Source organism: Theropithecus gelada, chromosome 10, assembly GCF_003255815.1.
Source record: "Theropithecus gelada isolate Dixy chromosome 10, Tgel_1.0, whole genome shotgun sequence".
In the NCBI taxonomy this organism is placed as follows: Eukaryota; Metazoa; Chordata; class Mammalia; order Primates; family Cercopithecidae; genus Theropithecus; species Theropithecus gelada.
The window spans coordinates 33,538,846-33,553,417 of record NC_037678.1 but is presented as its reverse complement, the minus strand read 5'-3'; the positions used below and the strand labels follow the sequence as shown (position 1 = coordinate 33,553,417).

Below are 14,572 nucleotides of genomic sequence, written 5' to 3'. Positions count from 1 at the left end.
CAGCTACTCAGGAGGCTGAGGCAGAAGAATCACTTGAACCCGGGGGACGGAGGTTGCAGTGAGTTGAGATTGCACCATTGCACTCCAGCCTGGGGGACAAGAGCGAGAGTTCGTCTCAAAAAAAAAAAAAAAAAAAAGCAAAACCCCCCAAAAAACCAATAATAATAATAATAATAATAAAGGGTTTGGACAGGTTCAGCAGTCACGCTGGGATGGAGACAGGTTTTACACTGAGGAAGAGATGATCAACTGGGCCTGGGCTGGCAGCTCCTGGTCATCCTCAGGATCACAGTGAAACACAATCATATACCAACATTCTTTAATCACAAAGGCACTTGAGGACCCCTACAAACCCAAAGTCTCTGCCAAGAGTGGCCCTGCAGACACCCCACCTGCCACCTTCTATCCACCCATCCATCCATCCCACACTCAGAGTTCATCGTGACCTGCAGAGGGCTCCACACTAGGCTTGATGAAGATGCCTTCCATGGCCTTCCACGTATTGTGCGTGTTGGCACTGGGCATGCCGTGGACCTCATGCTGCCCACGGATGGGGCTTCCATACTGCTCACCCGTGACTGACAGGAACACAGAGGTGCCCACGTGCTGGAAGCGCACAGCAGCTTCACGCTCCCAGTGCTGTCCAGAGCAGCGCACTGTCCATAGGTCCAGGTCGTCACCCTCGCCGTCTTCCCCAAAGGCACTCACCTCCTATAGGTGCAGAGGGTGAGGGGACAGTGGTCACCACAGAAGGCGGCATTCGCACCTACACTGAGCCTAGGATCCTTCCCTGCCCTTCCCGGAGACTCAGCTCCCACAGCTGCAAAAGGTGACACCGTAACCCACCCACGCAACCTCTGGCACTCCCTCCCCAGCATGGGCTCTTCAGACACATGCACACACCATTGCATCTGTCTGTGCAGAGACCACTGGTCCCCACAGAGCTAAGGCCTCCTCCTCCACATTCTCCCAGTCCTAACCCCTCTGACCTACCTTCAGCCCCTCAGGCTAGCAGTCAAGCTGTCTATCTATCTCAAACATTTTCTTCCACCAACTCTCCAAGGGCACCCACTGTTCCATCCCAATCCCCTGAATTCCACTGACCTCCATGCATTGGTGCAATCTCTTCTGCTGGCCTGGGAAGTCCTTCTTTTCTCTTTGTGGCTTGGAGGACTCCTAATCATCCTTTCAGACCCAGCCTGAGTTCCTCCTCCCCAGTAGAGTTTCCTATTCCCCACCCTCAAGGCTGTGTGGATTCTCCTCCTGGGTCCCACTTGCCCCCAGAGGAAGAGCTATCCAGGAGGATCTCTTCGGATCTCTCTCCCATCGGTCTCCCTGCCGGGCCAGGAGCACCTGGGGGCATGATCTTGGCGGAGTTACTCTGTTTCCCCCGAAGGGGTGCTCAATAACCATCTCTGAAGTGAAATTTCCATTTCACGAAGAAGCTGAGGCTCAGATTGGAACCCAGGAACTCTGGCCCCTCACACAGGCCAGGAATCTCTCTGGGGGCTCCGGGAGGGGCTCACCTGGTTGTTGGACAGCGGTGACGGGAAGTGGTGCGTGTGTAGGTTCTTGCCTGTAAGCACATGCGTGAGCCGCACTGCCTGCCCGCAGCGCACCGGGGACCCACGCGGGCACCCGCCTTCCGAACCGCCGCGGATCCGCCAGTAGCTATTGGCGTCGTCCGACGCCTCCACGCCGGTCACCGATTGCTGGCCGCTGCCTGAGGAGTGACATCCCACCCACCCAGGGTCTCCGTCAATCGCAGAACCCCGGACCCTCGCCCTGGGACCATAACATTTCCCAGGGGACCCCAAGGGGCTCACCCCCAGTCCCGGCCCCCGCCTGACACCTCCCTCAGTCTTTGGGCCTGCAGTTCCCCGACGACCGTCCCCACCCTCAATATCCTCGACACCCTCAAAGCCTTGCGCCCCTCGACCCCCCAACGACTCTAGAGCCTCCGCCGCCCGGCTTCGAGACGGCCCACAGACCCCCACGACCACCCTGTCTCCACACTCCCAACCCCAAGCCCCCGATCCCCGCGCTCTCCCAGTCGCAGGTCACACGCACCGGATCCGTATTTGATGTCGTGCGAGTGCAGCCGCACCCGGTGGTGCGTATTGAGCAGCTTCAGCACCGACCCGCAGGTCACGAGCCCCGCGCCAGTCTTGGCGGCACTACCGCCCGGCACTAAGAGCGCCAGCAGCAGCCCCAACAGCACCGGCCCGGCAGACCCGCCGCGGCCCGCGCTCCACATCGCCCCGACCCGGCTCCAGCCGCTCCGGCCCTTGGGCTGCTTCCGTCCTCACCGCGGCCCAATCCAGTTCTGACAGCGCCCGCTCGCGGCAGCCAATGGTCGGCCCGCGCGGCACTCCGCTTGCACTGCCATTGGGTCATTGAGGAGAGGGCCCGCCCCCGGCTCTCTAGAGCAGTAGCTGGGCGGGGACTGGAGACACGAGGAGGGTTTTGATTGGTACACGCTTCCGAGGACTTTCCAATGAGTGTCCAGGGAAGGGCGGCTGAGTAGCCAAGCGGCAGAGAATGAGCGGGAGCGCTTGGTGAGGACGCCGAGTCCGAGCCCCGCAGCCGCTGAGTGCCTGGATACCAGCTCAGGATCCTAGGACCCTGCAGGCACGTGTTCACGACGCCCCTTGATCCTGGACTCCTGGGCACTCAGTAATTAGTCTCTCCCCCTCAGAACCTGGGACCACAACTGCAGGGTCTTGAGGCTGTTGGATCACTAGATTTTGTGGTCACAAAGTCGACAGATCCCAGAATCATTGAATCGTCTGGTCCTTCAGTCCCTGGACCCCAAGATTAATGAAAGCCCAGTCATTCGGCCCTAGCCGCCTCTCTGACACTGGGTCACCACAGTCCCTAGACCCTGGGGTTTCTGAATTCCCCTGGCTACTTATACATTTGACTCCTTTCGTGGCTAAATCTTGTGGTCACTGGGTCATCGGGCAGGAGAGGGCAGCAGGGAGCTGTGGCGTCGAGAATAATGGCAGCTTCCCACCAGAAAGCCCTAGAGCTGTCTTAGGAAACCAGAGTCCAAGGAGACCAAGGGGCTGTGGGAACCAAGCCTGGGTGACTGTGTCCCAGTCTCCTGGCCATGAGTAGGTCTCCCTTTTGCCACCTTCTCAGAGTGTTGTCAGCTCAACCTTCAAGGGAGGAAAACTTATACCACTGTTTATTTATTCATTCATGGGACATTGTTGCAGCGGCTTCACTCCAGATCCTGTGGGGTCACAGAGGAAATAGCTCTGGGCTCAAGAGGCTGACTAAGGTGTAGTTGAAGCACAGGCAAAGCAGAGACAAAAGTTCATATTTAATTAAATCGTCCAGAATTTTGCATTCAGAAAATCCAGAGTAAAGCGATTTTCATTACAGCAACATGTTATATTGTTTTTATTTTGAGTTACATGTAGTGTAAGTCACCTTGATCTTTTCAGCATTTAGGTGTCCAAACAGTTAAAGGTCAGTCTACCCTGGATTTGGTAGTCACTGCACTTGAGGGGTTTCCAGTCAGTCTAGGGTGGAAGAGCTGAAGTACTATCTGAGAGGCAACGGATGTATACTCCTGGACATGTCAGCCATCACCTCAAAATCAACACATGCAAAGCAGAATTCCTGGTCTCTGCCCTCAAACTGCCCCTCCCCCAGGCCTCTGAGTCTCAGTAAATGGCACCTCCATTCAGGCCCAAAACTTGGGATTCTTCTTTCATTCGTCTCTTTACCTTGTTGCTCCTCACATCTCATTCAACAAGTCTTCTTTTTTTTCTTTTCTTTTGAGATGGAGTTTCGCTCTTGTTACCCAGGCTGGAGTGCAATGGTGCGATCTCGGCTCACTGCAACCTCCGCCTCACGGGTTCAAGAGATTCTCCTGCCTCAGCCTCCTGAGTATCTGGGATTACAGTCATGCATCACCATGCCCAGCTAATTCTTTTGTATTTTTAGTAGAGACAGAGTTTCACCATGTTGACCAGGCTGGTCTCGAACTTCTGACCTCAGGTGATCCACCTGTCTCATCCTCCCAAAGTGCTGGGATTACAGGCGTGAGCCACCACCATCACTCCCAGCCTTTATTTATTTAGTTAGTTTTTTTTTTTTTTTTTTTTTTTTTTGAGACGGAGTCTCACTCTGCCGCCCAGGCTGGAGTGCAATGGCCGGATCTCGGCTCACTGCAAGCTCCGCCTCCCGGGTTCACGCCATTCTCCTGCCTCAGCCTCCCGAGTAGCGGTGCCCGCCACCGCACCCGGCTAGTTTTTTGTATTTTTTAGTAGAGACGGGGTTTCACCGTGTTAGCCAGGATGGTTTCGATCTCCTGACCTCGTGATCCGCCCGTCTCGGCCTCCCAAAGTGCTGGGATTACAGGCTTGAGCCACCGCGCCCGGCCTATTTATTTAGTTTTTTAACTTTTGAGTCTCCACATGTGCCTCATTCAACAACTCTTTTTTTTCTTTGTTTTTTTTTTTTTTGAGACAGAGTCTTGCTCTGTCGCTCAGGCTGGAGTGCAGTGGCGCAATCTCAGCTCACTGCTGCAACCTCTGCCTCCCGGGTTCAAGCGATTATCCTGCCTCAGTCCCCTGAGTAGCTGGGATTACAGGCATGTACCCAGCTAATGGGATTAAGGCAGGTACCCAGTACCACTACGCCCGGCTAATTTTTGTGTTTTTAGTAGAGACGGGTTTTCACCATGTTGGCCTGGCTGGTCTTGAACTCCTGACCTCAGGTTATCCACCCGCCTTGGCCTTCCAAAGTGTTAAGATTACAGGCATAGGCTGGGCCCGGTGGCTCACGCCTGCAATCTCAGCACTTTGGGAGGCCGAGGTGGGCGGATCACCTGAGGTCAGGAATTCAAGACCAGCCCAGCCAACATGGAGAAACCCTATCTCTACTAAATCAGAGCCATAAAGACGTGTTGAGTGGGCTGGGCATGGTGGCGCATGCCTGTAATCCCAGCTACTTGGGAGGCTGAGGTAGGAGAATCGCTTGAACCTAGGAGGTGGAGGTTGTGGTGAACCAAGATCGTGCCATTGCACTGAAGCCTAGGCGACAAGAGCGAAACTCCGTCTCAGAAAAAAAAAAAAAAAAGATTACAGGCGTGAGCCACCATGCCCAGCCCACTCAACGTGTCTTTATGGCTGTCATTCCAAATTACATTTCAAGGCATCTCTCCTGAGTCCCCATCACAGTTTCTAACCCAAGCCCCTCCATCTCCCATTTAGATATTGACCACTGCCTCCTAACAGGTCTAGCTGCTTCCATTATGATGCTGGCCCCTCCAAAGCATTCTTTCTACACAGGAAAGTGGTAAAAGCAGCTGGGCACGGTGACTCCCCAGCACTTTGGGAGGATGAGGCAGGCAGATCACCTGAGGTCAGGACTTCAAGACCACCCTGACCAACATGGCGAAACCCCGTCTCTGCTAAAAATGCAAAAATTAGCCAGGTGTGGTCTCATGTGCCTGTAATCCCAGCTGCTCAGAAGGTTGAAGTGGGAGAATCGCTTGAACCCAGGAGGCAGAGGTTGCAGTGAGCCAAGATCACACCATTGTCCTCCATCCTGGGCAATAAAGTAAGACTTCGTCTCAAAAGAAAGTGGTAAAAGCATAGATCAAAAGATCATGCCAGTTCCCTGCTAGAAGCTGCCAGCCATTTCCCAGTTGCATTTAGGACCACAGGAGGGTGAGGACACAGCAGGCAATCTTCCTGACAAGCAAGACAGGATTCTAAGTAGGCTGAGATACCAGACCTAGAGTGGGGAAGCCAATGTAGCACTCCCTTGACTCTCACGGGGAGCCTCATGGCCTCTCTTTGCTGTTCCCTTCTCCAGCCTCCTGCTGCAGACCGCCTTCCCCTGCTCACCCTATGGGCAGCTCCTCAGGGCTGATTATGGCCTCTCCAATGCCCTCCACCTACCAACCATAATTTGTCTTAAGGTTCAGGTTCTCAAGAGAGCATGTGATTGGCTCAACTCGGGCCCAAGGACTGCTAAAGGTACAATCAGCTGTGGAGAGGAGGAAGGGTGGTAACTAGTCTCCAAATACTAACAATTCCTCCCATCCCCGTAAGCCAAAGATACGTAGTTCATTTCCTCTTTCCTTGAATCTGGGTAGGTAGCACAACTTGTTCTGACCAATTGAATGCCGAAGAAGTGCTGTTTGGGGACTTCTGAGCACCGGCCATAAGAACTCTGGCAGGTCTGGCTTCATCCTTCTAGGAAGCTAGACAATGCACCTTGCGGTAATGAAGTGCCAGATTACTGCGTGGTAAAAAGCCACATAGAGAGGGACCCTGGAATGTTCCAGCCTCAGTTCAGTGAGCAGCTGAAAGCAGTCACATAAGCAACTCCAGTGTACACCACTGCCCCACTGAGCCTCCAAACTCCAGTGTTGGGCGGGGCATGGTGGCTCATGCCGGTAATCCCAGTGCTTTGGCAGGCCAAGGCGGGAGGATCACTTGAGCCCAGGAGTTGGAGACCAGCCTGGCCAATATAGTGAAACCCTGTCTCTACTAAAAATACAAAATTGGCCGGGCGCAGTGGCTCACGCCTGTAATCCCAGCACTTTGGGAGGCTGAGGCAGGTGGATTACAAAGTCAGGAGATCGAGACCATCCTGGCTAACACGGTGAAACCCCATCTCTACTAAAAATACAAGAAAATTAGCTGGGCATGGTGGCGGGCGCCTGTAGTCCCAGCCACTCGGGAGGCTGAGGCAGGAGAATGGCATGAACCCAGAAGGCGGAGCTTGCAGTGAGCAGAGATCGCGCCACTGCACTCCAGCCTGGGCGACAGAGCAAGACTCCGTCTCAAAAAGAAAAAAAAAAAAATTTTAGCCCAGCATGGTGGCACACGCCTGTAGTCCCAGCTACTCAGGAGGCTGAGGCAGGAGAATCCCTTGAACCCGGGAGGTAGAGGTTGTGGTGAGCCAGGATCGCACCAAGGCACTCCAGCCTGGGCAACAGAGCGACTCTGTCTCAAAAAATAAAAATAAAAATAAAAGCCGGGTGCAGTAGTTCATGCGTGTAATGCCAGCACTTTGGGAGGCTGAAGCAGGCAGACCAACTGAGGTCAGGAGTTCAAGACCAGCCTGTCCAACATAGTGAAACCCCATCTCTACTAAAAATACATTAAAAATTAGTGGCCAGGCGTGGTGGCTCATGCCTGTAATCCCTGCACTTTGGGATGCAGAGGTTGGTGGATCACTTGAGGTCAGGAATTCGAGACCACCCTGGCCAACATGGTGAAATCCCGTCTCTACTAAAAATACAAAAATTAGCTGGGCATGGTGGCGGGCGTCTGTAGTCCCAGCAACTCAGGAGGCTGAGGGGACAGAATTGTTTAAAGCCAGGAAGTGGAGGTTGCCATGAACTAAGATCATGCCACTGCACTTCAGCCTGGAAGACACAGCAAGACTTTTTTTTTTTTTTTTTTAGACACAGTTTCACTCTGTTGCCCAGGCTGGAGTGCAGTGGTGCAATCTCGGCTCACTGCAACCTCTGCTTCCCCAGGTTAAAGCCATTCTCCCGCCTCAGCCTCCCAAGTAGCTGGGATTACAGGTACTTGCCACTACACCTGGCTAATTTTTGTATTTAGTAGAGACAGAGTTTCACCGTGTTGTCCAGGCTGGTCTCCAACTCCTGGCCTCAAGTGATCTGTCCACGTCAGCCTCTCAAAGTGTTGGGATTACAGGCATGAGCCCAGCCAAGACTTCATCTTAAATATAAGTAAACGAATAAGTAAATAAATAAAATGGCGGCTGAAACCTCAGGACAACAAACCTGTGTCCCAGCAACACAGGCTTTATTTCTATTTCTTTCGCTGGCTCCCCTGAGAGTCTCAGCAGAGCTCCTCGTGGGCATTCAGCCTGTGGTGACTCTGCTCATGGCCGGGGCTGGTGTAATGGGCAGCAACTCTGACAGAGCAGGGAATCGAGTGGCTAGTGGGGACTTCATGGTGGGTCACTATGGCCCACGTCCACAGAGTGGCTGACCGAGGCCTCCTCTCCAGGTTCTGGGAGGCTCTGGACTCCATCCTCCTCCTTGTCCTCATCCTGGTCCTCATCCTTGTACTCATCCTCATCTTCAACCTCCGCCTCATCATGGCCTTCACTGTCCGTGTCCTTGGACTTGGGGAGACTGGAACCCATGCCGGTGCCAGCGGACACTGAGAGCTTGGGCTCCAATGGGCTGAGCTGCCGGCTGGCTGGCAAGTTGGTGTAAATGGAGCGGCAGGGCTCTGTGGCCTGGTCCTGGGCAGTGTGGGTGGCCGGTTCCTGCTGCACAGAGGGTGTCTCTGTGCTGCGGTGGGGGGTGCTGAGCCGGGAGGTCTGCCGGGCCCTTTTGGCCTCCTCCAGTTTACGCAGCAGGCAGCTCCGGTGGGTCTCCGAGGACAGCTGGATGCGGGAGCCTTTCACCTTCTTTAAGCCCAGGGAAAGGTCCCTGAGCACTTGGGTGACAGGAAAGGAGAAGAAGCCCAGCTGCTTACTGAGGTCCTTTTCAAACTCATACTTGCGGATGAGCAGGGAGGCTGCCTGCTGGGTCAGGAAGTCAGCGAGCTCCTCATAAAGGCGGTTGGAGAAGTGAGACATGCTGGACTTCGATGAGATGGAGGGCAGCGGCTTCTTCTTTGTGAACCTGCCACTGCTGCGGGGGCTCTGCATAGCAGCCGGGGAGGGAAAGGAACACATGTCACATCTGCCAGCCCCATCCCTCTGTGACACCCCTTCCAGCCACTGTGCCCTCCTCAGAGCCCTGCCAGCCCTGCCCATCGCAAACATGAATGGGTACACTTCGTGTGACAAACACACTTGTCACACGAAGGGTACAGCTTTGCCACATCTGCTATGCTGACGCACTCAACTGCCCACTCTCATGCTCACCTCACCATCACACCTCCTACACCTGTTGGGCCTGGGGCAAGGGCAGAGAACTGTCACAGGGTGAGGTTAATCTGAGCTTTGACAACTGGGTTTGGGCAGGCTTCTGCCCAGGCCTGCCCAGAGAGATGCCTGCAGGAGCCTTGATGGCCGAGGAAAGGGTCGAGGGACCATGCTGGAGATCCACGAGTGTGAGGCCACCTACGTCTTGTGCACATCCTGCCTGGTCAACTTTCCCTCGGCAAAGTCCAGAGACTGGAGAGTCCTGCTGGAGGCAGCTGGATTCAAGGGAACTAGACCTAGGAGGCAAGGCCCCGGCCAGGCTAGTGCTTCTGTCCACAAGGGACGGGACCCTCCACTCCCACATAGGAGCGTCTCTAGATTCACATAGAAACGTTAGCAAAAATACCCAGCATAAATAAATAGCCTTTATTTATCTGTGACAACACCTGGTAGTAGCTAGGCCAGGATTCACGGGCCCCCATCAGCTTGACCCCTGCCCAGGAGGTTTCCACAGTGCAGGGCAAGAGACCTTGACCTTGAGCACCTGCCAGTGATAGTGGCTGCTAGGAGTGGTGGGTCAAGGAGCCTTTCTCCTGCAAACTCATGTCCGGTCCTACTTTCGAGGAGGTCACCTCTGGACACAGTGAGGCAGGAGATGAGGAAGCAACTGGGGAGAGCTCAGGGAGAAGGTAGCAGGAAGAGCGGGGGTAGGGGCAGGCAAGTGGAGGTGTGACAACCCTGAGGTGGCCCTGGCCGCAGGCCGCCTCCACCACTATCCCGGGCGCGGGCAGGGTGAGGTGCAGGCCCCGCCAGGGCTGGGCCCTCTGTCTGGAGCTCAGGGAAACAGGTGGGTTTTGTAATTTGGGATCTGAGTCAGGCTCCTTCTCCCTGGAGTGGAGTGAGGGGCTGGGGACATCGGGCTTCTCCATGGGTGTCACCTTGAGCTTGAATCTGGTGGCCACCTGGGCACTAGACATGGAGGGGGAGCCTTCTCTGTCCTTGTGTTTTCTCTGAGGCGTCTTGGGGCTGGAGACTGTGGGGTGGGGCTGCCCGCTGTTGGTGGGTTTAGCCGGCTCAGAGCCCAGCGGCGGCAGATTGCGTTGAACCTGCAGCTCTGAGGGGGGCTTCAAGCTGGTGGGGAACAGAGGACGGCCGTCGCGGCAGCAGGCGCCGCGGAGCTTATCCACAGCCTGGTTGACGACGCTCTGCAGGGCAGGGAAGAGGCGGTGGTCAGCCAGGAAGTTCAGTGTGCGATGGGGCTCACGGAGCGGACAGTAGCCAGGCAGGTCGAGGGACTCCAGCTGGCTCAGTAACGACTTGATCTCTTTATTGAACTCTCGTTTGCAGATCGGCTCCTGTTCTCCAGGCCTCGGCTCTGATGCTTCAGGCACACCAGAGCTTGAGCCCAGCAGCTCCGAGAACCAGGACAGGGGCTGCTCCTGGGTCCACTGAAAGCTGGTCTGGCTGCCCAGCAAATCCCACAGCAGGGAGTCCCTCTTGGAGCAGGACTGACTGAGGCCTTTCTGCAGAAAGAGGGTGACTCTGAGAAGTGTTCAGGAGCAGCCAAGCCAGGGCTGACCCTGGCCCTGGGCTCTCCGTGGGAGTCCACCCCACCCAGCCATGGCCCCGGCTCTCACCCCTTTCCTCTCCAGCTGTAGCAGCCGCTTGAGATTTTTCTCCAGCAGGAGTTTGTCCTTCACAGGTGGCAGTGAGCCTAAGCCTTGGGCACCTAGGTCACTGTCCCGGCTGTGGGAGCCCAGCCAGCCAGCCATGAGGCTGCTATGGGAGTCGGACATGGAGCTGGAGCTGGATGGGTAGTTGTTGGGGTGTCCAGTGCAGAGGGTCGGCCGTACACGGTGCCGGTGTACAGTGCTGAGGCTGGGCCGGGCATGTGCCCGCCGCCCACCACTTGGCACCTCCACTGGGTCCTGCACCTCCACAAGCGGCACCCCAGCCTCGGTCTTCATGGCAGCCATGCGCTCAGTCGCCTTCTCCACCACTGTCTCCAGGCTGTCCAGGACATGGCTCTCAGTCAGGAAATCCAGAAAGTGGCTAAAGGGCTGAGGGTGCCTCTTGTTTCGGCGTTGGTTCTGGAGCGCTGAGCTGCCACATGTGGATGGTGGGTGTGGCACATGGCCCGGCTTGGAGGCTGGCCCCATCTCTGGAACCAGTGACTTCTTGGGTAGCTGCACCTGAGCAGACAGGTATGTCACAGTGGGCATGGGTGCCCTACAGGTGAAGGGCTCCCTGGGGTCTTCCTAGGGTAACACTAGGACCTGAGTGAGAGTGAGTAGTGGAAGGAGCTGCATTTTGGAGTCTGGAAGCCCTGGAGTTGGACCCTGGCTCTGCCACCTACAGCCTGATGACAGTGTGCAAGATGGCCCCTCTTGAGGTCCAATTTCCTTATCTGCAAAGTGGAGGTCTATTCAGGGTCGCCCTGAAGCTTTCCTAACACCTACATTTCACACACACAAGTCCTGGCTAAGGGACTTAGCCTGCTTCTGCCCTGATACATGGCAGGATGAGCAATCATGAACCTCTTGGAGTCTCCCTCCAGCTCCTCATCTGTCCATGCAGCAGGCCATCCCTGTCTCCATGGCAGGGCTGCAAACAACACCTGAGGTCTTGAGTGCAGACAATAGCTGAGGTCTTGAGCCCTGTGCTACCCAGGGCTGTTTCTCCAACTTGAGCCCTAGGCACCTAGTCAACCCCCAGTTCCCACTCTAGGGTCCCAGTCCACCCAAGCACCTTCCAGGTCGCTGGAAGTCAGAAGGAAACAAGGAATGAAATTGAGTGTGACAGGGGCAAGCAGGGGAGTCATAGGAGAAGTCAAGGCAATAAGGACTCCGCTAAGAGGCCCACAGAGCAGGTCAATAGACAATGAGAAATGGGGGCTGTGGTCTTGGGTGTCAGGGTTGGCGGGGAACATGTTGTGGCCTTAAGGGTCGGGGTCCTGCTGGGCACACTTACTCGTGCACTGCACATGGAGTGGCTGGCCTCATCGTCAGCCACGTAGCCCGAGTGGTGGCGGCACCTGGCCATGTGGTCACCTGGCAGGTGACCGAGCCTGCTGCCCACCTCTCTCTTCAGCTGCGCATTCCTCTCTGCGCGGGCTGGGGAGACAACGTGAGGGTCTCCAATAGGTCCACACATCTGTGGCCCTGGAGTCTGCGGTTCCCTTGCTCCCCGCACCCTGCGTCCTTCATGCATCCAGCCCTTCCTCTGCTCCATGGCCCCCATGCGTCTGCAGGCAGGCCATTCCCAGAGTCATCGGGATGGAATCGCCGAGGGCCATCCTGTCTCCGATCATCTTTGGATCTGCGTGTGCTTAACCCTCCCTACTCCCAAACCCTGGGCAACCTGGCTTTCGCCCAAGCCCGGAATCAACGGACTCACCAGAAACACCGTCTTGCTCCGCGCAGGCCAGTACAGTCTGCGCCCTCACTGGGGCAGCTACACAGTGCGAGGAAGTCGACTGGCAGCCTCCACTTGCTTATTTGCATACCACATCCTCATTGGTTCTTACCGAGGAGCTCATCCACTACCCTCTCCGACACAATAGTTGGGGGCGGGGCCCACATTGGCCCAACCTCCAATTCTCTGGGCTCTGCCCTCCCACACTCGTCTGGGAGCCGCAGGGTGAAGATGCTGGTGTCTACGTCCCCGCTGCCGGGAGGACCCCCACCCACCACCGAAGCTGCGGCTAGGCTCTATGATCCGCTCCTGCCCCGAGGGGAGTCTAAAAGCCAAAGCCGCGTCTTCCACCGGTGACACAAGCACCTTCCTCGTGTCCTCCCTGGTCGCTGCGCAGCCCTGGGCCTCCTGCTCCTGTTCCTTTCCAGGGGCCTCTGCCCCTCCCGCGGTGTGCACAGCCCCAGGTTCTACCTTGAGACCTCTCCCCTCTGCAGTGGAGAGAGTGCTGGCTCTCAGTCACAGACCTAGCTTCAGTTCCTGGCTCTGCTCTTTCCTGCCAATGTGACTCAGCCTCTCTTAGCATTGGTCCTGCACTGTAAATGGGCTTGAGTGTTCTTCCAATATGGGAATATGGGATTCAATACAATCTCCCTACAACACACCGTGTATCCCAGTGAAGCCTTGAATATTCTTACCTCCTCTCCCTCCCTCCTTTTCTCTTTTGCTCAGTAATACCCCACCACAGTGTCACTTCTTCCAAAAAGCTTTTACTGTGAATTCTGCCACTCCGTACACGATTCACAGTAAACCCCATTCCAGACTCCACCATACCATGTTGCTACTTATGTGTCTACCAGATGGTGCTCCTTTGGGGCCAGAACTGAGGCAAGTCACCCTGAATCTTTAATACTTCCAGTGTCTGGCACCAAGTAGGTGCTCAATAAATGTCAGTCTCCTCCTTCCCATCTGCGCACCCTCGGGACCTCTGACCTTTCCAAGATCAGCTTCCAGTGGAGAATGGTGGTTGGTTGAGGTCTGACAATTCACCAGTCACTATAAACACAACAGTCGTTATGCCAAGAGCATGGTTGAAGGACTCTGTGAGGCTTTCAATCCTCACATACCTCATGAAATATTGTTACTCTCGAGTTCTGCTCTGTCCTCTCAGCTCTGGCTACCCACTAGGTCAGGGACAGAGAGGACAAAGTAGGTCTGGGTGCAGGCCCTGAGCTGTGAGGTTCAGTCTTATCTCCACTACTCCTGGCAGGACCACACTTTCACTCTCTGATCCCCCGTTTCCTAATCTGTGAAACAGGAATGACATTACCAATTTCATAGTCTGGACACAAATACCATGGGAAAAATCAAGACTGCCACATTGCAGTGAAAACTGTGGCTGCCTACCATATACAGTCATGGGTAAGGAAAGCTTTTCTGGACCAAAGAGAAAAACAGTGAAGTTATTAATGTAAAAGCTGTAGCCTGGCAGAGAGCTCAAGATGGAAACAGGAGATAATGTTTTCTCAAAAAAACCCATTAGTGTATATGCTTTCTTTCATTTTCTTAGTGTCTAGAGCTCAAGAAAAAATAAATAAATAAATCAAGAAAATGCCTGCTCTTATAAAAATCTGCAAAAGATCAATAGGCAATTTGAAAAAGAATAAGAATAGCTAATAATATGAAAATTTTCATTCACACTGCTAAGAAACTACTAGAATATGATAACATTGGTGTAATCATCTTTATGTTCTCAAAACAACACACAAAAAAGGTGGGTTGGGAAGAAAGGGAGTTGGGTGTGTTTATTTGCTTAGAGAAAACACTGGAAGGACACAACCCAGAAAGTTTACAATGGCAATCTCTGGGAAGGGTAGGAGATTTTTTTTTTTTTTCTTTTTTGGTATTTTTCCTTTTTCTTTTTTTCTTTCTTTCTTTTTTTTTTTGAGATAGAGTCTCGCTCTATCGTCCATGCTAGAGTGCAGTCATGTGGTCTCGGCTCTCCACAACCTCCGCCTTCCGGGTTCAAGCATTTCTCCTGCCTCAGCCTCCCGAGTAGCTGGAATTACAGGCGCGTGCCACCACTCCCGGCTAATTTTTGTATTTTGAGTAGAGACGGGGTTTGCCCATGTTGGCCAGGTTGGTCTTGAACTCCTGACCTCGTGATCCACCCGCCTCGGCCTCCCAAAGTGTTGGGATTACAGGCGTGAGCCACTGCGCCCGACTTCCTTTTGGTATTTTTCATATTAAATATCACTTTTGCAGTCAAGGAAAGTTC

General features: G+C 54.5%; 2 protein-coding genes across 4 annotated transcripts; both read right to left on the bottom strand.

The window, feature by feature from the left end:
• Window positions 1-302: 302 nt before the first annotated feature.
• Window positions 303-3,720, bottom strand: SDF2L1 (stromal cell derived factor 2 like 1). Of its 2 annotated transcripts, none has more exons than XM_025398827.1 (3): window positions 2,067-3,720; window positions 1,527-1,719; window positions 303-711 (listed from the first exon to the last, which is right to left on the bottom strand). In XM_025398827.1, exons 1-3 carry the CDS (start codon window positions 2,255-2,257, stop codon window positions 430-432), a joined length of 666 nt encoding a protein of 221 aa, XP_025254612.1. In that variant the 5' UTR covers window positions 2,258-3,720; the 3' UTR covers window positions 303-429. The 2 variants fall into 2 exon arrangements, with proteins under 2 accessions (XP_025254612.1, XP_025254611.1); XM_025398826.1 differs by having other exon boundaries at window positions 1,527-1,723; window positions 2,071-3,720.
• A 4,049-nt stretch (window positions 3,721-7,769) lies between these two features.
• CCDC116 (coiled-coil domain containing 116) lies at window positions 7,770-12,391 on the bottom strand. Of its 2 annotated transcripts, none has more exons than XM_025398784.1 (5): window positions 12,280-12,391; window positions 11,854-11,987; window positions 10,521-11,075; window positions 9,822-10,406; window positions 7,770-8,658 (listed from the first exon to the last, which is right to left on the bottom strand). In XM_025398784.1, the coding sequence occupies exons 2-5, from the start codon at window positions 11,923-11,925 to the stop codon at window positions 7,954-7,956; spliced, it is 1,917 nt and encodes a 638-aa protein (XP_025254569.1). In that variant the 5' UTR covers window positions 11,926-11,987; window positions 12,280-12,391; the 3' UTR covers window positions 7,770-7,953. The 2 variants fall into 2 exon arrangements, with proteins under 2 accessions (XP_025254569.1, XP_025254568.1); XM_025398783.1 differs by having other exon boundaries at window positions 7,785-8,658; window positions 11,854-12,127; window positions 12,280-12,389.
• Between the last annotated feature and the right edge of the window lie 2,181 nt (window positions 12,392-14,572).